Source organism: Pituophis catenifer, unplaced genomic scaffold (genome assembly GCF_029215685.1).
Source record: "Pituophis catenifer annectens isolate HBS135680 unplaced genomic scaffold, rPitCat1.0.hap2 SCAF_4, whole genome shotgun sequence".
Classification (NCBI taxonomy): Eukaryota; Metazoa; Chordata; class Lepidosauria; order Squamata; family Colubridae; genus Pituophis; species Pituophis catenifer.
The window spans coordinates 32,957,818-32,983,872 of record NW_027256884.1 but is presented as its reverse complement, the minus strand read 5'-3'; the positions used below and the strand labels follow the sequence as shown (position 1 = coordinate 32,983,872).

The 26,055-nt window shown below is 37.1% G+C and overlaps 2 protein-coding genes across 3 annotated transcripts in view; both read left to right on the top strand.

Annotated features, from left to right (window-relative positions):
• RGPD4 (RANBP2 like and GRIP domain containing 4) overlaps window positions 1-3,823 on the top strand; it is a 38,921-nt gene extending 35,098 nt beyond the window's left edge. For both annotated transcript variants that reach the window (XM_070943230.1, XM_070943229.1), the window contains 5 exons: window positions 87-179; window positions 290-435; window positions 1,783-2,056; window positions 2,164-2,498; window positions 3,262-3,823. In XM_070943230.1, the coding sequence (XP_070799331.1) occupies window positions 87-179; window positions 290-435; window positions 1,783-2,056; window positions 2,164-2,498; window positions 3,262-3,567 (1,154 nt within the window). In that variant the 3' untranslated portion in view covers window positions 3,568-3,823. The remainder of the gene's footprint in view (window positions 1-86; window positions 180-289; window positions 436-1,782; window positions 2,057-2,163; window positions 2,499-3,261) is intronic.
• Window positions 3,824-5,496: 1,673 nt separating this feature from the next.
• Window positions 5,497-26,055, top strand: part of CCDC138 (coiled-coil domain containing 138) — a 35,918-nt gene continuing 15,359 nt past the window's right edge. Inside the window, exons 1-12 of the mRNA XM_070943190.1 lie at window positions 5,497-5,562; window positions 6,089-6,149; window positions 7,526-7,655; window positions 7,822-7,940; window positions 9,374-9,552; window positions 9,661-9,819; window positions 10,923-11,042; window positions 14,261-14,338; window positions 14,428-14,532; window positions 22,558-22,722; window positions 24,511-24,627; window positions 25,367-25,559. Of these exons, the coding sequence (XP_070799291.1) occupies window positions 5,497-5,562; window positions 6,089-6,149; window positions 7,526-7,655; window positions 7,822-7,940; window positions 9,374-9,552; window positions 9,661-9,819; window positions 10,923-11,042; window positions 14,261-14,338; window positions 14,428-14,532; window positions 22,558-22,722; window positions 24,511-24,627; window positions 25,367-25,559 (1,492 nt within the window). The remainder of the gene's footprint in view (window positions 5,563-6,088; window positions 6,150-7,525; window positions 7,656-7,821; window positions 7,941-9,373; window positions 9,553-9,660; window positions 9,820-10,922; window positions 11,043-14,260; window positions 14,339-14,427; window positions 14,533-22,557; window positions 22,723-24,510; window positions 24,628-25,366; window positions 25,560-26,055) is intronic.

The following is a 26,055-nucleotide window of genomic DNA, read 5'->3' as shown; positions in this document are numbered from 1 at the left end:
ATAGGGTTAGGGTTGCAATGTAGGATGAAAAAGAAAGCTGCTAGTATACAGTGGATGATAAAATTGTACATTTTCCTTTTTTGTAGAGGAGAATCCCTTTTCCTTCGATAGTGTATCGAGCATGTCATTTGCTGATCTGGCTTCAAGCAATTCTGGGGATTTTGCTTTTGGTTCTAAAGGTAAAATATTCATCTTGTTTTCTAATATCTGTGAGAAAACTAACTGGAGTTTTTATTTAAAAAATAGATAGGACATATAATTTAATATCTTTATTTTCTCATCTAAACAGACAAAAACTTTAAGTGGGCAAATACAGGAGCAGCTGTATTTGGAGTACAAGCAGCCGCTAAAGGAGAATGTGATGATGATGCAAGTGATGAAGAGGTGGTACACAGTGACGATATTCATTTTGAACCAATAGTCTCACTGCCAGAGGTAAGTTTTCTAATCATAACCTAAGAAGGAATATATCTGTTTAGTCAGTTTCCTGGCATAAGGTACATTCAATATTGCTCCATTTATTTCTCAACTTACTTGTTTCATTTGTCATTATTGATCTTGCATGAAATAAATGAAAAGATTAAGAATGGAGGCAATTAGCCTATTGTGTTGTGGGACTAAAATCGCCAGATTTTAGTCACTATAATTCTCCAAATCTCCAGAATTCTGAAAGACTAACATGGTTTGTTTGTTTGTTTGTTTATTTATTTATTTATTTATTTATTTATTTATTTATTTATTTATTTATTTATTTATTTATTTATTTATTTATTTATTTATTTAAATTTCTATACTGCCCTACTCCCGAAGAACTCAGGGCTGTGAACAGCCACAGGATAAAACACATAAATACAAAAATTTAAAACAGAATAAAAACGAATTAAATAATTTGGCTGAATTTAAAATACCCCATAATTTAAAAACAAATTTAAATTTACATTTAAAAAGGGGAGAAGATTTAGGCCAGGCCAGCTTGATGAAATAAAAAAGTCTTAAGCGCGCGACGGAAGGTGCGCAGATCCGGGATCCTCCGTATCTCCGGGGGGAGCTCATTCCAGATCGTAGGTGTCCCCACAGAGAAGGCTCTCCCCCTAGGGGCCGCCAGTCGACATTATTGGCTGACGGCACCTGGAGGAGCCCCTCTCTATGGGAGCGTACTGGCCGGTGGGAGGCTATTGGTGGTAGCAGGCGGTCCCGTAGATAACCAGGTCCTAAGCCATGGAACTCTTTAAAGGTGATAACCAGAACCTTGAAGCGCACCCGGAAGACCACCGGGAGCCAGTGCAACTCGCGCAGGAGAGGTGTTACATGGGAACTCCACGTCGCTCCCATAACCACCCGCGCAGCCGTACTCTGCACCAGTTGGAGCCTCCGAGTGCACCTCAAGGGGAGCCCCATATAGAGAGCGTTACAATAGTCCAGACGAGAGGTGACGAGGGCATGAGTGACTGTGTGTAGAGAGTCCCGATCTAGAAAGGGACGCAACTGGTGGATCAGGCGAACCTGATGAAAAATCCTCCCAGTCACGGCCGTCAAGTGCTCTTCTAAAGACAGCCGTGAATATATATATATTGCTTAAAAAAAGAAACTAGACTTCCTTCTATATGTGTGTGTTTGTGTAAGTAATATAATACACACACACACACACACACACACACACAAACATGTACGCAGGGATAACATTGGAAGGATAGAGTGATAAGAGGCCTTATCATGCTGTCCTTCCAATTAAACATTGCTACAGTGGTGTCCACATTCAACATGATTACTTATTCCTGCTAGGTTGAAGTAAAATCTGGAGAAGAAGATGAAGAAATTATCTTCAAAGAAAGGGCAAAACTATACAGATGGGACAGAGAAGTCAATCAGTGGAAAGAACGTGGTGTTGGAGAAATAAAGATTCTCTTCCATATGCAAAAGAAATGTTACCGAATTTTAATGAGAAGGGATCAAGTTCTCAAAGTCTGTGCAAACCATATAATCACAAAAACAATAGACTTAAAACCCTTGAATTCTTCAATCAATGCTATGGTTTGGACTGTAACGGATTATGCTGGTGAGTATTTTTTTTTTTTTTTGAGATGTCCCATAATTTCACTATTTTTTCTACTATTTTCACAGCTAGATCATGTTGCTATTATAATATTTGAATTTCAATTTCAGATGGTGAAGCTAAAGTAGAACAGCTTGCAGTTAGATTTAAAACTCAAGAACTGGCTGATACCTTCAAGAAGACATTTGAAGAGTGTCAGCTGATTTTGTCGGAAGAACAGATGGAACACGTATCTCTTCCAGCAAAATTTTCAAAGGAATCTAACCCTATAGTATATCTTGAAATTTCTGTTGATGATGAATCTCTAGGGCATGTAACAATAGAATTGTTTTCCAGTGTTGTTCCTCGAACCGCTGAGAACTTCAGGGCATTGTGCACAGGAGAAAAAGGATTTGGATTCAAAAACTCTAGATTTCACAGAATAATTCCAGATTTTGTCTGTCAGGTAAGTTAAAATACATTGAGAGACTGATCAAAAGGAATTAAAATTTCAGTTTTATTGTCCACTTGTTGCTGCATCATTTTCGGGGTTCCTAAGGAAATTTTGACTAAGAAAAAAATGTGGAGTTACTGTTTCAACTTCATACATTAATTTTTTAAAAATTGGAATCAATTTAGATGCAGTACAGAAAAGGTTATCAATACAGAAAACATAATCACAAATTAAAGCAGAAGGCAAATTCTAAACAGTGGCATAACAGAATTTATTTGAATTAGTAATAATGAGTAACCTTCTACCATTGAGTATTTACTTCTTTATTTTGTCAAATTTATATGGCTGCTCTTCTCACCTGAAGTGACTCTTAGGTCCTCCAATAAAAAATGAAAGTAAATATAACTGGAAATTATAGTTGCAGTTAGGTTGTGTGTTTGAACAGTATTGAATTTATAGTTGCAGTTTGCCATTGTGTTTGAACAGTATTGAATCTTAGGTCTAAAAGATAATCTAAACTTTTAGCTTAAACCTTTGGGCTAATACATGTAAAAGCAAAACATTCTTTATTGTTTGAATGCTGCCAATTACCGGTATATGAATAAACTGAATATCTTTTTTAAAAAATCAATCGGGATCCTATATTCCATTGTCATTGAGAGTGGATTTCTTTCTGTTTTAGTATACATTATTATTGGTAAACATGTTTTGGTTGTATTTGCGATGTTTCCACCTATTGCATATTTTACTAAATTCTCAATTTCTTTCAATCCAGGGAGGTGACATCACTAAGCATGATGGCTCAGGGGGACAGTCCATTTATGGAAGTTCATTTGAAGATGAAAATTTTGAAATAAAACACACTGGTCCTGGCCTATTGTCAATGGCAAATTCTGGCAGAGATACCAACAATTCTCAATTCTTTATTACTCTCAAAAAGGCAGAACAGTTGGACTTTAAACATGTTGTCTTTGGGTTTGTAAAGGATGGGATGGATATAGTGAAAAAAATAGAATCTTTTGGCTCTCCCAAAGGAATAGTGTCAAAAAAAATTGTGATTACAGATTGTGGGCAAAAATAAAATGATTCTGACGACATATTTGGAGATTAAACATAAACCTTCAGCAGATTTAGACAAGATTATGTTCAGGGTTTTTTGTTTGTTTAAAAAATGAACAACTTCTGATGTATAAATGTAAAGTTACAGCTCATAGCTGAGTACTTTTTAAAATGTGTTTCAATTGCCTGCATGTTGTGAAATAAACGTTCAAACACTAGTCTACTTCAGGTGTACTTTCGTTTCCTCCCAATTTTGTATTAAATAATTTAAAATGAAATCCCAAGTGTCTGGAGTTCTCTGTTTCTGTATGCTTCTTAGTTTGAATGATTCAAATAATATTACAAGGTAATTTAATTGCTACTTCTATACTACATACATTTGTATTAGAAAATGAGTTTCTATAGCAAACAAAACGCTGCAACAGTTTGAGTTGCTCAAGTGGCAATATTCAGTTGCCTTATTTTGATATTTAATGTCTTTAGAAAATAGACTATTGCCTGTCTATGGAGATTCTCAGTCATCCAGATTGTGGTTGTCCCAAAGGTGCTTTTCCAAGAGGCAACTGGACTTTCCAGAAAGTCCAGTTGCCTCTTGAAATATAGACTACTGCCTGCAATTATAGGTGACATGTACATACTTTTACATTGGAGACACAGCAGTTCTTCTGTGCCATATCTGTCATCGGACGTCTGCGATCCTATTTTTATCAGTAGCCACATGAAAAAGTGCTGCTGAGTTTTGTCCAAACCAGTCCCTTTTGGGGGATATTGAAGCCATGATGTTCTTCTGCCTGGACCTCTTTGCCTTAAATCTTTCCTTAGAGGATTAAGTGAAGTATGCCGTATTTTTCCAGGTGTCACATATGTCCAAAATATTCTAACTTTTTGCTTTTTGATGGGTTTGATGATTTCCCTTGGTTTTCCTGGGTGGCTTACCACCTCATTTCTGATTTTGTCAACCCAGTTTATATGTAGTAGGCATCTGTAAATCCACATTTCAAATGCTTCAAGTGGCTTTCTGATAAGAGACCAACTCTCTTAACTCCGTAGAGCAGGATAGAAAAGATGTAACATCTGACAAGCCTCATTTTCAGTCTTAGGCTTATGCCGTGATGTACAGCAGTTAGATGCTACCAATAAGAACTCTAATGCTTAAAGCAAAATCACATTCAAACCAAAAGGATACTTATCCTCTTTATCAGTTATAATTGCAGGTGACAACATCTGGTAGAATTTAAGTAAGTTTGAAGGCTAAGCAGATTTGCACTTGATTGGTACTAGGATAGTGCCAGGAAATTCTAGAGTTATTGGTTAAAGTAGGGAAAACATAATGGAAGATAATGACAGCTTTCATGCTGTTGTGATCGGTCTGTTGGTTCTAGAGCAGGTCTTCAAACTTGGCAGCTTTCAGACTTGTGGACTTCAATTCCCAGAATTCTCCAGCCAGCTATGCTGGCTGGAGAATTCTGGGAGTTGAAGTCCACAAGTCTGAAAGCTGCCAAGTTTGAAGACCTCTGTTCTAGAGAAAAGACTGGGCCAACATTGCTTGTTCTGTTCATCGTTAAATTTGATAAAGATATGTGGAAAAGGGGTATCCTTACAAGGATATGAATCTCTATAAATATCTTCGAGTGGGATGGCCATCGTGCTTCAGAATTTAGTACTATCGCGGTTTTGTGAAGCAATGGAAAGGAAGCTTAGAGCGGCCCGCGCCTGGACTCCTGTTCCGTACTTTTCAGTAGCCGAAACGTAACGCCAGCGGCCTGGACGCGGTTTAGCCGGTTGCCCTGGAAACAAGGTCCCGCCTGACGAAGTGGTGGGGCGGAGCAGTCACCTCGCGCAAGTGCATATTAGTTGCTCTGCCTCTCGTCCTTCCTCCGCTCCGTTTGCAGGCGGTTGTTGTAAAAGGCGGGAGGGCAGCGGGAAGGCTCGCCTGGCTGGCTTTTCTTCCATGGCGGCTTCCCCAGAGCTGAGCAGTTCGGTTGAGCGTTGGAGGAGACGTTATCTGAGTAGAGAGGTGGGGATACGCGAGGGGGAGGGGTGGTTTGAGAGCTACTTTGAATACGTGTATCTCCATCCTGACGAGATCCGTGCGTGGAGTGGAGCTTGATAGAAGCGTGGCTGTTCAATTCCTAAATGTCGGTTTTGCCACGGCCCTAAAATACAAGGGTAGCCTTGGTTTGCTTGGGACCATAGATAATACTTGGAGTTGGGGAAATAGCGGAGACGGGTTCAGAAGGACTCGTTTTTCTTATAAGTTCCTGCCCGGCGCAAGACAAATCAGCTTCGAAACATTATCCAAATTTTGTTCGGGGAAAGATAATTTCTAGCGGGTTTTGTGTTCCTTATTTCGAGGCTTGGACTGGCAGGGATTGGCATAAAATCTTCCTTCACTCAGTGGCCCTATTAACTGGTTCTAAAAGGGTTTTAGGGTGGCAGAGACTTAAACTAAACTCCAGAGCAAACGAACAATTAGAAAAACCTGTGTAAGAAGCAAACACTAGAATGGTGGTGCTAATTCTGGTATGCGCTTCCTTTTTCAGGCTTATCTTTTGGATGTAACACAAGCCAAAAGTAAAAGTAGAAAGGCCCTGATAGCTGCAGGTAAGACATTTAAAATAAGTGTGTTGTTTAGTTTGTTAACAAGAAAAGGTAAAGTAGAGAGCTTTTATTAAAATTTAGTTATATCTCCCCATCAAAAGCAATGAGTAATGATTTGTACTTTGTTAACAACAGCTTTGTCTGCACAACACACTAACAGTTTACTGAGCACATCCCACTGAATGTACCCAATTGCCTAAGTTCATCCAATATATGAATCATAAACTGATTATGTTCCTACTATCAACGCCTTCATGTCAGTGATTCTGCTCTCTCATTTCAAATGTACGAAAACTTGTTTCAAACTCTGAAGTTATGAATGAAGACTGTATATAAGTTTAAACACACAAACAGGTCTTTTGGTTTATATATTGATGGAGTAACAGTTGTCACTGAGAAGTGCCTCTAGATCTGGGCCTTGACCATGAGGTCCTCTGCAGATACTTAATGAAATATTTCTATAGAAAAATGGAATCTGGTCAAGGGAATATTATTAAGGGTTTTGTAGTGTGTATTTGAATGGCCTTGAAAAGAGGACATCAGGTTTGAGCCCTAGGGACACATGTTCTCTGAAGATAAAAAAAATAGCATAATAATGTCTGCCCTCGACCCAATGGTGATACCAATGTTGAAATGTGTGAAAGTGGTTAATCCTATGTGACAGGATAACATTTCTTTAGGTTCCATCCTTTCTAAGGTAGGTGAAATGAGGACCCAGTTTGTGGGGGCAATAAGCTGACTTTGTATAAAATATACAAAAGAATGAAGGCTATTGCTTAACGCATTGTAAGCCGCCCTGAGTCTCCGGAGAAGGGCGGCATATAAATCAAATTAAAAAAAAAAAAAGGACCTATTTAGCCACAATAAGAAAGAGACCATATTGGTTGGAAATGTGCAGAAGAGGCCTTCATCCTGCAGTGGATAGACAATGACTAAAATTATGAAAAAGATATCTTCCCACGCTCCATTTTACTATTCACTTAGGAAGGGCCTCACGTTTCCAAAAAAAACTGGCATGATATGTTGGGGGGGGGGGATATTTTGCTTGGCTATAGTGCAAAGAGAGCTAAGCAACAGGCTTTTAACCAATAGTGATCTCTCATGGATGGAGTGGCATACTGGTAAGATGGAATATCTCAACATTGTGCCTCTTAGATCTGCTTTGGAAGAATTAAGGAAAGGTGAACAATTTCCTTTAAATCAAAGAAATTGGTAATATACACAGTTGGGGTATATGTCTACATTTAATAGGTTGGCATTTTATCGTTATTTGTTTGCTGTATTACAGTTCAAAGCATTCCATAATTCAGTGATGATGTTCTGTAACTAATTAATGATGGTCTCTAACTGTAATTCAGTAAAGTAAAGTTTCCTTACAGGAGATAACTCACTTGATGATACAATTGCATCTATACTTATAAATTCCTCACAATCAAAGCTTCTGTACTGCAGAAGAAAGCATAATAGAAGATTTTTGGACTCCTCAAAAAGTTTGAAAAAATTGGCTTGGTAAGAAAACTCTTTACTCTTCAAAACATACATCCTTTTATAATGCATAACCTATCAGGTCATTTAATAATTCAGTTCAATAACTTCCTGTGCTAAATTTTCTGGTGATTCTAACATTGTCTTATACTGTGATAATTGTGATTACCATGATAATTGTGTTTGTTAGGCCAGATGACGAGCTGGATTCTTCGTGCAATTCAGACCAGCTTCATATACAGCCAGAACCAATTGGAGATTTTCTTGGAAATGGTGAAGTCCAAAGTGAAGGCATGTATTCAGAAGCAGGTATTCAATTACTTATTTCTAGCACAACTTGAGCAAAATAACATCTTCACATCTGAAATTATGCAGAATGTATCATTGGCTTGATCCTACTTTTCTAGGCTTTTAACTGCAACATTGATGTCACTCTATGCAAGATGAACTGCATTCTTAGCTGCTCTCTTGTGCCTTGTCTTAATTTACATTTGCATTTCACTCATGGAGACTCCATTTTTCACCATATTAAGATTTCCAGGATTTAGTTATGACAAATTGTTGCTATTCCGTTTGGAGGAAATGTCTGCTCTTAGTTCCAGACAAGAGGTGGAGTATCTATCTTGGGTTCTGAATTAACACTTCACTAAGTCTGTGTTTTGCAAAATAGCAAAACACTGATTCATTATACTGATTATATAGCTCATTTTATCTACCTGTCTAAACAAAACAATAATTCAAGTTGTTTAGTTGATCATATTCAGGACTTTTAATTTCAGTCATTCTTGCCAGAATTGGAAGAAAAATAGTGGGTTTTTTTCCATTCTGAGAAAGCTATAAGAGCAATCTTATAAGAGAAATCATTCTTGATGTTTTCAAGGTTTGTTTCTTGTGTATTTCTTTAACAGCAATCCTGAGTACTTTTAAAGTTGTGGCAAGAATGTGTCGAATTCCAAGTAAAAAGATATAGCAGCTTAAAAAGGTGGTGTAACAGCAATTGGCATACTGAATCATGCACAATTACATTGCACACATTTGCATCCAGTTAAAAAAATTATCACTAAAGTTTTACAATTTCAGCCATATCAGAACACAAATCTTGAGAGATTTCAGGTGACAACCTGAGATTTCAGAGGTGAGATTGTTGTTATTTGGCACATGTGTAAGTATAGAGAAGATTTGGCATCCCTAAGGAATTCTGCATTAGTCAGATGCACGTATATCAAACACACTGATTAAGAAATCAAAGAGATCCACAAAGAAGCCACAGTTGCTTTGGGATGAGGGGGAAAAAGAATTGAATATAAATTTCAACATCTAAAGGATTTTCTTTCCTTGGTAAAATCTGGCATGTTCAATAATTTAATTTTGCTGTATTTACATTGTTTTGCTATTGTTATCTGTTTTAATTTGTATTCTGTTAATAATTTTCTATGTTAAGGTACCTTGCAGGAAGCGTTGGTTCCTGTATATTTATGGCTAAGCTTTTAGACTTAATTGTGCTGTTTAATTCTTTCGTACTATTGCCAAATGTTAGATTTCCCTGTTTACAGAATAGTTGATAATGATTCATAATGTGAACTAATTGACAGGCAAAACTCTGCCTTTTATATCATCATCTGGAAAAGGGGCTAGTCACATAACCGGCATACAATCTTTCCATAATGAAAAAAAAATGTAATGGCTTTTATAAAATGGAGGAATATAATGCTGATAATGCTGCTTCCATTTTCATCTATTAGATATTACTCTGCCATCCACTTTAGGAGTGACTGCTTACTGTGATTATAATGATGACGGTGATGCAGTAAGAGACAATGTGAGCATTTCTGAAACCCAAGAATTGAATGGGGAAAGCATGGTAACACCTCAGTTCAATCAAATTTATCATGAATTATCAATCATCCATCAGAAGCTACAGGTAAAATATTAATAATGGTTTGGATATTGGTACATTTTCATTTTCTTTCCAATATCAGTAAATGCTGCTATATTTTGTTTGTTGGTTCTTTTGTCTTTTATGGTACAGCAAGAAAAATTAAGTCAGCGAGAGTATGCTTTGAAACTTCAAAAGAGAGAACGTTTCATAGCTGAACGGGAAGTCCAGCTTTGTAGGCATGAAGCTGCTTTGATCAAGATAAAGGACGTTGAAGAGGAAGTTCATACAAAATTTCAAATTATGAAGGAGGTATCCCTACTTACAAAATTCTTATTAAATTTGAGAAAATTATTCTAATAAAAACACAAGCTATTGATATCATCAGAGAAAAGTTGTGAATTTATGGATTTATAGAGCTGCAGTGTCGCAGTGGTTAGAGTGTAGTACTGCAGGCTACTGTACTGCTGCAGCAGCAGTACTGCTGACAGCTGGCTGCCTACAATTTGACAGATCAAATCTCACCAGGATCAAGGTTGACTCAGCCTTCCATCCTTCTGAGGTGGATAAAATGAGGACCCAGATTGTTGGGGGCAATATGCTGACTAGAGAGGGCTATAAAGCACTGTAAAGCGGTATATAAGTCTAAATACTATTACTATTGCTAAGTACTATTGCTATTTGTCTTATCCTATGGACATAAGAGAAAGTGTCCTTAGATATCAGCATTGTCCAGGCAGTTGTGAAAGCAGTGCAGCTGGGGATTTGGGCCCCACTGTAATATATCAGTTCTCCACTCCTTAAGAAATCCTTTTCCTAGGTAATTTACAGAAAACATTAAATATAGGGCATCAGTAGTGGAAGTGGACTGAAAAACAAATCTCTAGGTAATCGGGATATATAGGTACTAAAGTATTATGAGGAGAGCAAATGAAAGACTTTCCTGTTAGCAAGATTAGGATTGATGGTAAAGCTTATACGGCCATGGTAGTTGTGTATATGCTCATGTATATCTATAGAGTGTAATATATCTAAGATGCATGCATAAGAGTTTAATCTTACTGATTCTTTTTTAACTATGAGGTTTGTTTTGTTTTGTTTCTTTTTTCTTTCTTTCAGTGGTCTCTTAGCCAGTTTTTCTGCCCTGCACTAGGGAGAACTGTATTTTAGAATGTTGACAGAAAGGTTACTCAAAGAAAATTAAGTTTTGTCATCCTTTAGAATGTTTTATCTTTATCTTTTTTGATTTTGAGATTATTGGAGTTTTATTTGAGAAAGCAAGCTCTGGGTGGTACAATTTAATTTCTTATAGCATTTATATCATGTCTGTCTTACATACAGAGACAGTCTTTGATTTACAGTGTTTTTTGAAAACTGGTTAATTCTATTTTAAAAGTTTCTATTTTGGTTTGCAGCAACATGAAGCTGAAATAAAGGAATTGTCCGATGCCTTGAAAGAAAAAATAAAGGAGAACAAAAGGCTGAAGACATCATTTGAAACACTAAAGGAGCTGAATGACACCTTTAAAAAACAGGCAAATAACATTTTTAACAAAATCATTAATCTGGTGTTAATGCTATAAAGGTTGTTGTTTTTAATATGAAGTATTAATACGTTACAACAATGACAGTGACAAATATCTACAGATTATTCTTTTTTAAGAATATAGTTGTCAGAAAGATTCATGTATTTTAACCCTAATAGATAATGGTATCTTTTAAAAAAATTAGCGTTTGAATTATTTTAGTTTAATAGTCTTCTAATAGACTTCTTTTAGTCTTAATAGTCTTAAAATCTTCTGTCTGAAAATTAAAATTTTCTAATTATCATAATCTGTTACAGTTTAATATGTTTTAGCAATGGGCAGGAGTGCTCATTTTTTCATTGCAGATTGGAGACATCTGCAGTAGTTTGAAAAGGACAAAACACATCACAGGGAGCTTTAACCAGTTGCGGCTACTTATTAGATGTTTTCAAGTATATAAGTAGGTTTCAAAGCACTGTAGGAAAGGTGTAGTCAAAATGGATAGTCAAGCCTAGCCAAGGCCCCAAGATTTATCCCCGGTTTCCAACAGATACTGACTTTCCTATGCCATACCTTAAACTGTCTCTAACCCCAGAAGGCCCTTTCTTGTGGCACAACGTCATCATTCCCCTCACCTCAGGCATCTTTGAAGGTCAAAATAGGAACTCTCCATCCTTGGAACAGCAGTGCCCTTGTGACTTTGACATGCAGAGACAACAGAATGTATGCTTCTCCAGTGCTTGTACCTTACAGGTGGTCATGTTAGTGTCATCCTGCCACTACTATATAAATACTTTGAGCACAAGGACAATTTTACCCCATTCCATTGTTTTTAGATACTAACTTTGCTACAACAGGCAGCCATTGCCAGGTTCTGTTCTGTGCACTAAACATTTATCAGATGATTAACTCTGGGTGGTATCTAGGGCTCAGCATTGTTAATTACATTCAGGGTTATCTGGTCTGCCATATAGGGGTGCTCTGTCACTAACAAGTATGGCCTATCATGTGCTAACATTTAATTAATCTTGATGTTTTCACCTCTCCTCCCTTTCACTTTTGATGCCTTTTATACCTTTTGTGTCTCATATATTTTAGTTTAGACAATGCATATTTTTATATTTTCTACATTTTTGCTTTTTAAAACATCTTTTAGATTTTTCACTTTTTATATTTATATATTTAAATATATTGGCTAACTATCGTCCAGTCTCCAACCTTCGCTTTGTGGTGAAGGTTGTTGAGAGTGTGGTTGCACGACAGCTTGCCCAGTACCTGGATGAAACGACGTATCTAGATCCGTTCCAGTCGGGTTTCAGGCCTGGGTACAGCATGGAAACGGCATTGGTCGCGTTGGTGGATGATCTCTGGAGGGCTCGGGACAGAGGTTGTTCCTCTGTCCTGGTCCTATTAGATCTCTCAGCGGCTTTTGATACCATCGACCATGGTATCATGCTGCACCGGTTGGAAGAGTTGGGGGTGGGAGGCACCGTATTACGGTGGTTCTCCTCCTTTCTCTCCGACCGGTCGCAGTCTGTGTTGAGAGGGGGCAGAGGTCGACACCGAGGCCCCTTATATGTGGGGTGCCACAAGGATCGGTCCTCTCGCCCCTTCTGTTCAACATTTATGTGAAGCCGCTGGGCGAGATCATCTGTGGTTTCGGGGGGGAGTACCATCAGTACGCTGATGACACCCAGCTGTACATCTCCACCCCAGACCACCCCAACGATGCCCTTGAAGTGATGTCCCGGTGCCTGGAGGCCGTACGGATCTGGATGGGGAGAAACAGACTCAGGCTCAACCCATCCAAGACCGAGTGGCTGTGGTTTCCGACGTCCCGATATAGTCAGCTGGTGCCATCGCTGACTATTGGGGGCGAAGCATTGGCCCCCACGGAGAGGGTTCGCAACTTGGGTGTCCTCCTGGATTCACGGCTGTCTTTAGAAGAGCACTTGACGGCCGTGATCGGGAGGATTTTTCATCAGGTCCGCCTGATTCGCCAGTTGTGTCCCTTTCTGGATCGGGACTCATTACGCACGGTCACTCATGCCCTCGTCACCTCCCGTCTGGACTATTGTAACGCTCTCTACATGGGGCTCCCCTTGAGGAGCACTCGGAGGCTCCAACTGGCGCAGAGTGCGGCCGCGCGGGTGGTGATGGGAGCGACGTGGCGCTCCCATGTAACGCCTCTCCTGCGCGAGCTGCACTGGCTCCCGGTGGTCTTCCGAGTGCGCTTCAAGGTCTTGGTTATCACCTTCAGAGCGCTCCATGGCTTAGGACCTGGCTATTTACGGGACCGCCTGCTGCCACCAATAGCCTCCCATCAGCCAGTACGCTCCCATAGAGGGGGGCTCCTCCGGGTGCCGTCGGCCAAACAATGTCGACTGGCGGCCCCCAGGGGGAGAGCCTTCTCTGTGGGGGCACCTACGATCTGGAACGAGCTCCCCCCGGAGATACGGAGGATTCCGGATCTGCGTACCTTCCGTCGCGCACTTAAGACGTTTTTATTCCATCAAGCTGGCCTGGCCTAAACTTTTCCTCTTTTTAAATGGAATTTTAAATTTGGTTTTAATTTATTGGGGTTTTAAAATGTCTCAGTCAAATTTATTTAATTAGTTTTATCTCTATTTTAAATTTTGTATCTATATGTTTTATTTTATGGCTGTTCACCGCCCTGAGTCCTTTGGGAGTAGGGCGGTATACAAATTTAATAAAATGAAAAAAAAAATATTTATGTCTCATATGTGTATGTATCTTTTCACCTCTGTTTTAAAAGATGCTCATTAGGTGTACCCCCCCTTATGTTAGTCTATGACTATAATAAAAATTTGTTTGATTTATTGTGGCAATATAACATTGGAAATATGAAAATATGTGTGAAATAGTCTTTAACCACAGTGCTGAAGAATAAAATCCTTGACAGGTTCAATAAAACATACTATTAGATAAATGTGCTTTGAATATATTTAGGATTGAAATCAGAATTTCTTGGTAGCAGGATTTTGATCTCCATACTAATGGGAAATGTAGCTAGGTGATTTTAAACTCTGGACTAACTGCCTACCTGAAGTATAGAATTATAGATGAGTTTTTTATCATGTCAGAAAGAAAAACTATACCTAATCAGTGCTTTCGTTCAGGATTCATTTCTTGCGAAACAGAAGCTTTAATATAATAGAAATATTTAATTTTTAAGCTTCGGTTCAACATTTTCTCTCTATTTTTAGTTAAGTGATGTGACTGAGCAAAACAAGAAGCTTGAAGTCCAATCTCGAAAAGTACAGGCTCGTTTAGAGAATTTGCAGGTAATATTGAATCTTGGTTTTTGTTATCTTTGTCCTCTGCCCACTCCACCATCAGAAATCTTACATATTCTCTTTCTGACCTATTTCAGAGAAAGCATGAATTTTTATCAATACAGAGATCTAAAGAAGCCACATTCCAAAATCGTAAATCTGTGAAGTCAGAAAGAGCAATAGCACCAGCAAAGGCCTATAAAGTAAGTAAGGCAAATTCTATAAATCACTCAATGCCCCAACTCAGAATTTTAAAGTCAGAAAACCTTATTTTGCGTGAGAGTGGAAAAGGCAGCTGTGCATATAAAATATACAATTGTCCCTTTTATACTATATATGAGATGCCTTGTGGACACTAAATATATTTTTTTAAATTTGATTTATATGCCGCCTTTCTCCGGAGACTCAGGGCGGCTTACAATGTGCTCAGCAATAGCCTTCATCCTTTTGTATATTTATACAAAGTCAGCTTATTGCCCCTACAACTGGGTCCTCAATTTACCTACCTTAGAAAGGATGGAAGGCTGAGTCAACCTTGAGCCTGGTGAGATTTGAACCTGCAGTAATTGCAGGCAGCTGGTCTTAATAACCAGCTTAATAATAGGGTGCCTTAGACCACTGTACTACCAAGGCTCTTATTTGTATGCAGAAGATATTCAGTTACATTCATTTGTATTATTGAAGGTAATCAGTGAGTTCTCAGAATTCCTAGTGATCATTTTTTTAAAAAATGTGAAATATGTTTTTTTTTAATAAGCTAAGATATCTTACATCATTAATATACATTATGTATCAACTATGCGTATATGTTCAAGGAAGAAAGAAGTAAAAAAGATCACGGATTAAAAAAAATAGAAATTAAAATCTTTGCATTTATTAATTTGTAGAATATGCTTAAACTACAGAATGCCTTTTGCAAATATGAAGATTAGTTGCTGTATCTATAAATGCCTCTGTCTCTAGGAACCAAATCCCAACCAACATTAAACTAATGCATGAAGAGAAATGCAAAGCTTCACAAATGGTTCAGCAGTGAGCAGGGAGTGAAACAAAAATGTGTGATGGTTAAAAACACAAGTAATGCTTGTGGTTACACTAGCAGTGTGTTGGGTTTGGAAGTTAATATCTGTATAGTTTTGTGTTGATGCCTGACACCTCAAATGATTTTCAGGGAATGCTAGACCAATTATATGATGCAATGAAGAGTATAAATATGAAAAACAATGTTGCGATATTTTCAGGATCAGACTCAATAAATGAATTAAGAGTTAGATATTCAAATAAAGCACTGTTTATTTACAGAAGGCATTCTATATTCACTGAATAATCACAGATAGAAGCGCTGAGAGAATGCATACAGCTCCTTATATATACATAGGATGGAGCTAGATATGGGAGTGGTTAAATATGAATATATTAAGTAGTGAAGAATAAGTTAACCCCTGATACCCCGGTCATGTACTATTTACATAATGAAGAATAAGGCATTTACTTGTGACAAATCCCCCTCTAAATGCCGATTCGATATACAACAACAATTACATTCAGATTCAGAACAATATAAAACTTGTAACTTAGAAGTCAAGTATTTGTGCTGTTTAGAAGGCAAAGGCTTTGTTAATATGTCGACTATTTGCTCTGATGTTTCGCAATGAACTGCTTTAATAAATCCATCCTGAGATAACTGTCTCACATGTTTGAATTTTATATCTATATGTCTGGACCTTTGTCCAATAGCATCAGATCTAGATATTTCAATAGCAGCCTTGTTATCTTCGTGCATGATAAATGGTAATGAAGGTTTCTTCCAAGTGTTTGACAATAAGTCATTAAACCATACGAGGTTATTTGAGGCTTTAGACAGACAAACATATTCTGCCTCAGTCGTTGAGGTGGCTACTAAATCTTGTTTACCAGTGTACCAGTAAACTGGACAATCGTTAAGGAAAAATATATAGCCAGATGTGCTTTTTCTACATGTGGTATCGCCAGCCCAATCCGCATCGGCATAACACGTGAGGATGGGCTCTTTGACATTATTAGGTTCCAATAATAAACAGAAGTCTAAACTATTCTTTAAATATCTTAATATTCTCTTGACAGCTTCCCAATGATATAATAATGGTTTGCTGACGTGCCTAGACAATAAGTTGAGAGGCAAAGCAATATCAGGTCTAGTCCAATTGGAAATATATAGAAAGGAACCGATGACTGATCTGTAAAGTGTATTATCTTTAAATTCGGGGGATGACTCATCTGTGTTCCTTAAAAAATCAGTTTGCATGGGAGTGTCACAGGGCTTAGCATTATTTAAGTTACATTTGTTCAGAAGTTCTATAATCTTATCTCTTTGAGAAAGTTTGAACCCCCTTTTTGTTTTACTGATTTGAACTCCAAGATACTTATTTACCTTCCCTAATGATTTCAAAGAAAAATGTTCATTTAGTTTTGTTACAAATGTCTCTCTCTTCTCTTTATGTTTACCTATATACAAAATATCATCCACATAAATTAACACAAATTCTAAAGAATCACCCTCTTTTTTGACAAAGAAACAGTTATCAGCAGTAGTAGCATTGAAATTCATAGTTTTGAGTACTTTGACTAAACATTCATACCATCGTTTGCCAGATTGTTTCAATCCGTATAAACTTTTGTTTAACAACCACGTTTCATTTTTGTTTGTGTATTGACTATGAGGTGCTCTTACATATATCTCTTTATCTAATTTTGCATGTAAATATGCAGTCTGTATGTGGTATTGGAATACATCAAGGTTAAGTGCTGATGCTATAACTAGAGCTGTTTTAACACTCTCAGTTCTTACTGTGGGAGAGTATGTGTCTGTGTAATCCTCGGGATATTTTTGAGCATAACCTTGTGCAACTAGTCTAGCTTTGTATAAAGTGTTGCCTCCCTCTAAGTTTTTGATTTTATATATCCACCTGGTGCCAATAATAGTTTTATCTTTAGGTGCAGGTGTAGGTGTGAATACATTTAATTCTCGTAAACTATCCATCTCCTTAGTCATGGCTGATTCCCACTTTTTCTTTTCTTCGGGGGGAAGTTTTAACACTTCCTCATATGTGTTTGGTGTTGATGTTTCTCCATCCATATACATTACATAATCTTTGTATTTGTTTGGCACCTGATTTCTGTTACTTCTGATCGTTCTTTCTGGTTTACTATCATTGTCATGTAAATACCTTGCTTCCTTTTTTGTTAATGAATCTGTCTTTATTTTGTGTTGACTGTTTGTCCATGTTTTGATTTTGTTTTTATGTGAGTTGTGATTGTATTCTTCTCTAGTCATTTTATCTTGATGTTTAGTGTCTGGATTAGTGTTTGGGAATATTTCATTAAGATGTATTTTAGACCAGTTGGCCTGTTCATGGAATACTGCCATTCTAGAAATTATAAATTTGTTATTATTATCGATAAATCTGTACCCTTTTGTGCCTGTTTCGTATCCCATGAACCTAAGTCTTCTGGATACGTTCTCACCTTTACGCCTCAATTGCTTAGGTATGTGTACGTCTGCAGTGACTCCAAATATGTGCATGTGTGCTATTTTGGGTTTCCTACTATACATTACTTCATATGGTATCTTGTTTACAATGCTGGACCAAGTTCTATTTTGTGTATAATTGGAATATTGTAAAGCTTCTGACCAGAATTGTTTACCTAAGCCAGCATCTTCTAGTGTGCATCTAATCATGGTTTGTAATGTTGAGTTCTTTCTCTCTGCCACTCTATTTTGGAATGCAGAGAAAGGGCTAGATGTGTAATGTAACATCCCTTTGTCTTTTAGCCATTGGGAGAATTCCTTTGACATGAATTCACATCCTCTATCTGTCATAATTTGTTTTATTCTAATATTATGTTGCGTTTCTACACGTTTGTAAAATTCTTTAAATTTCTGAAAAGTTTCATCTTTGTGCTTTAATGTATAGACAAACCCATAACGACTATAGTCATCCACAATGGTTAGAAAATAACGTTTTCTATATGTGATTGATGGTGTTAATGGACCAACTAGATCCATGTGTACCAAGTCAAAAATTTGGTTAGTTGATCTTGTTGACTTTCTTGGTTTGAGACTAGTTTTGAGTTTTGTGGATTTACATACTGAGCATTCCAAATAGTTTTTACAATTTTTTATTTTAACACCTTCAGCATGTTCAGTCATCTTTTGTACTACAGGAAAACTGGCATGTCCTAATTTCCTATGTAAGACATGAGCACACTCATCATGAATTGGTTTACCAATTTTAGGTTTTTTGTCATTGGATGTGTCTTTGTGATTATGAATTATCTCATGTTCCTCATTATCACTATTACTATTGTCTCCATTATCTATGTCATTGTTATCTTCCATGTTGGAATCAATGTTGTGTAACCATCTCTCTTTTGTCATTAAATAAGGTAGACCTCCTTTGATAACCACAGTACCTATGTTTATTCTGTTTTTCTCTAATGTTGCTCTTCCTTTTGAGAACACAATATTTATGTCAGAATCTCTGCTTAGTTTTATTGCACTAAGTATGTTATGAGGTATTTCAGGTATTAACAATACCCCCTCTATTTTTCCTAGACCAGGTAAGATTATATTCCCTCTACCTATGACTTGGACCTTTTCTTGATTAGCTACTTTAATTATAAATTTATCTTCTACAAATGAAGATAATATATTTTTATTATTTGTAGTGTGATTAGTTGCCCCAGAATCGATAAGCCAATCATTGTCCTCTGATTGTTGTGTGTTAGTGTTGTTATGTTTGTTTAACCCATTCAGTGAACCAGATCTTCTATCCTTTGAATTATCCTTGCCCCCTCTATGTTCTCTATAGTTAGGTGGACTTCTATATCTATGTCTATCAATGGATGACTGTCTGTTGTGGTATCTATTTCTATGGTTTGATTTTTGTCTTTCCCTAAGGAATTTAGGACAATCTCTCCTATTATGTTCCTTGGATCCACAGTTGTGGCATCCAATTGGATCATGATATCTTTCTTGAAATGCTACCTTCTTATATTGTTTATGTTCCATGTGGTTGTTACAACGACTCCTCCTTGAATTATCTTCAGCTATTAGCTTATTAGATAGATTTTCTATGGATAAATATCCTAAATTGATTGTGTCTAAATGTGATATATAGTTATCCCACGATGGGTCTAATGAGTTAATGATAACACTCTTCATTGTTTGATCTGAAATTATCTCCCCCCTTAAATGCAGTTCTGCTCTGATTTTGTTTAAGGATATTAAATGTTCACTTATGGTAACCCCTGGCTTTATCCTAGCTGAGAAGAAATCTTTAGACATTCTTGTTGTAGTGGCTACACTTTCACTGTGAAACAATTTAAACATGCATTGAATAATTTCTGAGACAGTCAGATTTTGCTTAATACTATGGTACATGGCAGGAGATATACTGGAAATTAATAAGAAAAATGCTCTATGGTGTAGGCAGTCCAATTTTAGAGTCCAAGGTCTTTTTGGGGGGTTAGTAATAAAAAATAATAAGTTTTCTTTTAGAAAGACAACCTGGAGCTGTTGACACCACTCTTGCAAATTAATACCATCTATTCTCAGTTTTGGGAAATCATTGGGTAAATTCCCAATATTGTTAGATCCATTACTTACAACTGGGGGTAGTCCGTGATCTTGTAAATGTTGATAGTTGCAGAATGGCGTGGGTATGCTTGCAACGAGTCTGAATGGTTCTCTCCGTTCCTCATGTCCTCCGAAGCTGTCTGCGTAGTCTTGCACATGCGCGTTGTTCATTTCGCTCCTGAAGCCGTCGTGAGAGGTTCTCGCCGCTGCAGCTCCCCCGCATCGCTCCTCCTCCGAGGAATCGGTCTCCGGCTCGATCTTGGGAGTCCTGGTGGTAGCTGGCGCTCGCTTTCTTTTATTGAGAACGCTGGCCCCTGGGATCGTCTGTGGTGCGGGGTGGTATCTGCAGGGCTCTCTGGGTTCAGGCGTCGGAGCTCTCGTCGTTTGGATAGAAGCGGGTAGATTCTGAGATGTTTGCTTGCTTGCTTGTCTTTTCTTTATTTTTTGACTGTTGTCTTTTGTTGATTCTTTTGTGATTTTCAATTTTGGTCCAAATGTTGCAAAGAGCGTTTTTATTGCTGATTTTATTTGCATTTCTATTGAAGCGTCTTCGATTTCTGTGTCTGATTCTTCTGAGGTGTAAATTTTCTCCCTTTCATTTCTTGCATCGAGTAAGGCTTTTCGCGCCAGATATTTTGAATCCTGTTTTCGGATTGGCTCTGCTTCGCTCATCTTAGGGGTCTGTTGAAACCAAGATGGCTGCCATTCGAAATTTTGCGCGGGACTGTTAGTTTTCTTTTTCGCTGTATTTTTATCTGCAGGCAGATCGCTCACCGTTTTTGAATCTTTAGGTTCATCTGTAACGATGTGTTTCTCTCTCGCTGCTCCGTTGTTTTTTAATATGTCTTGGAGGTTCGCGATGAGATTTTCATTGTTCTTTTGGCTTTTTAAGAGTTTTAGTATCTCTGACCTGAGTTCGTTGTTTTCTATTTCGTTTTCTTCTTGGTCATCAGTTTCATCCATTATTTCTTCGTTGTCTGTAGTGCAGTCTTCAGATTCTCTCGATATTGCAGTCGTGGATTCATCGATCATTTCTTGATCTGCTTCCATTTCTTTGCTGTATGCCCTGGTGTTGGGCCTTTCTCTTTTGTTTCTGGAGTTTTCTCTCTCAGACATATTTAAAGTTTTATTGAGTCAATTCAACCATCCTCTGCTACCAAATTGTTGCGATATTTTCAGGATCAGACTCAATAAATGAATTAAGAGTTAGATATTCAAATAAAGCACTGTTTATTTACAGAAGGCATTCTATATTCACTGAATAATCACAGATAGAAGCGCTGAGAGAATGCATACAGCTCCTTATATATACATAGGGTGGAGCTAGATATGGGAGTGGTTAAATATGAATATATTAAGTAGTGAAGAATAAGTTAACCCCTGATACCCCGGTCATGTACTATTTACATAATGAAGAATAAGGCATTTACTTGTGACAAACAATGTATCAAAATACCTAGATAAACGTGCTTGACAAGCGAATAGAGGGAATGATTGCTCATTAGTGATGAAAAATTAGAGCAAGTAGATGAATGTAAGTTCCTTGGGAGACGGTATTAAAGATAATACAATGGGTAGTTGAATTTGTGACATGCAGATACTGGTAGAACAGTAGTAAGTAGTTTGTGTTGTTTTGCAAGACATAAGCATTTCTGCCCCTTTTAGTGTATAGAAGATTGGGTATGTCAGAAGAAATATAAATATAAGTTGAGGGATATTATAAATAGCAAGTAAAAAGAATTTTTACTATGAAATTAAAAAGAAGCAATGGTTCAGCCTAATGTGTGAATTCTACTTTATTGTAAAGCTGTATTGACAAAATCTTGCAGGTCTAAGAGTGCTACCCTTCCTCTAGTCTTTCCCACATATCATCACACACTCTGAAACACTGACCAGCTAGCCTGGGGCTCCTGCCTCTTGCCTCTTTAAGATCTTATAGTCCTGGAGTTACAATGGCAATTGGGGATTGTTGGAATTACTGTCACTAAGTGATGTGGTCATGTGGTATCACACTTAAAAACTGTATTACTTAGCAACAGAAATTCTGCTCCCAATAGCCATCATAAGTACAAGTACCTTGTTTCCCCGAAAATAAAACCGTCTTATATTTTTTGAACCCCAAAATAAGCGCTTTGCCTTATTTTCAGAGAGGTCTTATTATTTTGGGGCGCATGGAGCAAGATGGGGCTCCTCTTGCCATCTTACCTGATTTCCAGCTCTGCGTTTAAATATTTTCGAGGAGGGCTTATTTCTTGGGGGGAGGCTTATTTTGGCGCATGCGCTCAAAAGCCCGATTGGGCTTATTATCAGGGGATGTCTTATTTTCAGGGAAACGGGGTAGAGCTGCCCACAGGAAAAGAAGGGCCAGTTGTAGCTATATAATACTTTCAGTATTACAGGATGTATTATCCATGCATATGAAGTTGGAAGAGAATTTTCCTTCCTTCTCACTTTCTTACCAGTACCAGCCATGATTATCATGCACTTTGGGAACAGGTGACCCAAACTGGGTATGTGTTGCACAGCCAAACATTCAAATTGGTACGTCCTGTCAATATAATTATAGTAAACATATTTTCAGTTCTTCTTTCTGTATCTTATTTTTTTGCAGTTACCACTTAATTCACATGTCTATAACTTGTTAACAATATTAATGGACTGGATCTCAGAGCAGCACCTATGCAAATTGATTGTTGATGAAGACAAAGAAAACATTCACAAGATAACAGACACACTTGTTTCCAGCAGAAACTATATACAGGAGAAATGTGTCAAGGTAGAATTTTTTCCAACTTAATGTAATAAAAAGGTACATTGGTATCATTTATATGTTCAGTACTGGTACATTAAAGTGATCTGCTGATTAAATAGAATGATTTGATATTCTAGATCCCAAGCTCTTTTTCATTTTATTTTCATTAGAAAGCCTGTTATCTAAAACAAGGGATCCATGTTTATGGGCTCATAACTTCAGATGAATGTTTGGTATAAAGATACGTTTCATGATATGGATCCCTTCTAACTAACATACCTGGTTCCTTGTGATTTGAATTTCATCCATCCAGCTTGGATAAATTAATTCTGATGTGGTTATCATTTAATAATTTTTTTAAACTAGAGACAATGGTTACTTAAGATAGAAGATTACAAAACAAAAGTGCTCATGTATGTCTGTTAGCTACAGTGCTAAACTTGCTTGCCTGAAAGTAACCCAAATGGTTGCAGTGGAACTTGTTTCTAATTCAGCATGCATAGCCTTGCACCATCCATTCCACACAGGCCCAAGTAAGCTTCTTCCTGTGTTCTTCTGTAATAGAAAAGTTGTGATAATACCAGAAGAATGAGTTTAGTAAGGGTTTTTCTTAAAGAGATTTTCTCAGTCAAGCTGCATACTGAAAATATTTAAAACCTGTTAATGGCATCATAATGCCAAATATACTATCTCTCAAAAAATTAAGTGTTAGCTGCAGTACAGATTTTATTAACAGGATTCTGTTAACTTTACAATCCAGCTTGTGTTCCTAGTACAGGAATCTCAAAGAGGATGTAAAACTTCCCTGCATGAGGAATACCCTCATTCCATAATGATAGTGCTATATCAACAGCCATCGTAAACAAATCCAGATCTAAATGGCATTCATTATGCAAAATACTGTCTGGCCAAAAGACTATATGCTATTTATGCCCCTACAACGTTGCCCTGAATAGCAGTTTGTAGCCAAGATAAGTGATACTCTGTTTCCCTGAAAATAAGACATCCCCTGATAATAAGCCCAATTGGGCTTTTGAGTGCATGCGCTAAAATAAGCCTCCCCCGAAAATAAGCCCTCCCTGAAAATATTTAAATGCAGAGCTGGAAATCAGGTAAGACGGCAAGAGGAGTCCCATCTTGCTCCACGTGCCCCAAAATAATAAGACCGCCCTGAAAATAAGGCCAAGCACTTATTTCGTTGATCAGAAAAAAATGTAAGACAGGGTCTTATTTTTGGGGAAACACGGCAGTTGATCTCAGAAAGTCCAGGTTAATTCTTGGATAGATGACCATAGCCAAATTCCAGGGCTCAAGGCAAGGGCAAACCATTAGGTTAGAATTTGCTAGTAAAAGTAGCGTTACAGATCTTTCGATTGATATAATTTCCCTTAAAAAGGCAGAATTAACCATTTTTAGGCAATTTGTTAGTGCTTGAATAAAATTAAAGTATTTAAAGTTCAAACATATGGAAACATGTTTTTTGTTTGTTTATTTGTTTGTTTGTTTGTTTGGCTAATCAAGTTCCAGCACAATCCTAGCACCTGGATCAGCCAAACAGAAGGGTTGGGAGGGCTGGAACTCCAACCTGGTTTTGGAAGGTTTGCAAGGAAAAAAGCAGGAAAAATTAGTGAGAAAAAAATTAACATTGCATTTCTGTAATTCATAGTTTGAGATATATTTCTGCATATTAATATTTAACTTTTGATAATTTTAATTTTTATATTAGAAGCGTAAGAACCAGCTTCCAAATACAATCTATTTATAAGACTATGATTCGGAAAATAATTGCAATTTTCTGTTTGTGTTTTGCAGCTTTTGCCTCTAGTTGTGGAACAACTTCAGTGGTTGCCCTTTGTAAATCCTAACTTGCACTTCCCTGTGGTTAAGTGCATTTACTGGGCTATAAGGCAGTTAAATGGAAATACGCAGGTAAAATACAGTTTCATGCAGGAAATGTGATTTTCACTAAGGATGTTTCTCTGAACAAAAAAAACCTCACTTTTTATGGCACTGCTTAATCTAAATTTTAACCTGCTTCTAGACGTAATGGGCGGCACATAAATGTAATAAATAATAAAATGGTTAAATATTTAATCATAGGTAAATCATTTTAATATTAATATAGTTATATTCCACAATTTTTCTTTTAAGACACAGTTCTTTTGTGAAACCATCTTCAGAGACCACTAGAATTCTAGATCTGGACACATTATTTTGTAAAATTGCAGTTCTCTTTATACAAATTTATATAAATTTTTTACTGGTCTCCAGCTAATGTGATCTCTTTCTGTTTTTCTGCTTTGATGCAAATTCATATCAATCTTATAATTAATCATTATGGAACAATGTATCTTCATTACAGATTTGTAATAGGCAGATATTAGAGCATTTCCAAAACCAAACCTAATCAAACTGTTAAGCCTTCGCTTCTAACTCTGAATATTAACCAAAGTGTCAAACTTATTAAATGATTTATTACATTAAGTATTTATCTTCTGAGATAACTGGTTTTGAAGTACATTGCATATTTTAAATGGTCAGATTGCAGTGTTGATAATATTTGTCTATAATATATTACAGTAAGATGTATATAGAATAAATATATTATGACAATACATAACACAGAATACTATAATCACATCCTACTTTTTATTGCTTGCATAAATAGCATGCAGCAATGACCTCAACCATGAGACGGCTGGGTGAAGACTTATTTAAAGGTGTTGTCCCTAAGGAAAGTCAATACAATTCTTCTGAACATGCTACTGATTCCAAGCCCAAGGCTGCATCTTTCTTTAAAAGTTGTAGTTTATCTTTACGAGTTGTATCAACATTAATTATAATCAAAGTGGTCACACAAGGTAAGCTTTATAAATATTTTTGAAAATATTAAACATTAGAAATCTAGGAAAATTGTTTGTGTTTTTAGAAAACTTTTTAAAAGTTGTTGGTTCCTACAAGTAATATTTTAAATATTTAAGGTACAGAATCAAGTATTTTTCCTACAGTGTTGGTAGAGGCTATCCTTTATTAGGTTTGCTCCTCTCACTTGCTGCTTCAGGCACGACCACAAAATTCTTAGATTCCACTCACCACTGGTTAGGATCCTATTTTTGATTTGAACAATTCTTTGAAAGTTACATTCTTCAATGTTGTCAGCAAGGACCATGATGGAAACCAAGGGCAGAAACTGCCTCTCTCCAGAAACATATTTGAATATCTTCTGATGGTTGTGATCTCATTAGACAAAGGGATCCCAGTAGCTTTCATTCCAGTTGTTGCATACATTATCCATCTTCCTTTTCCTTCTTGGGGGTATCTCACAGAGTGGCATCAGAGTACACATCAACTCAATTT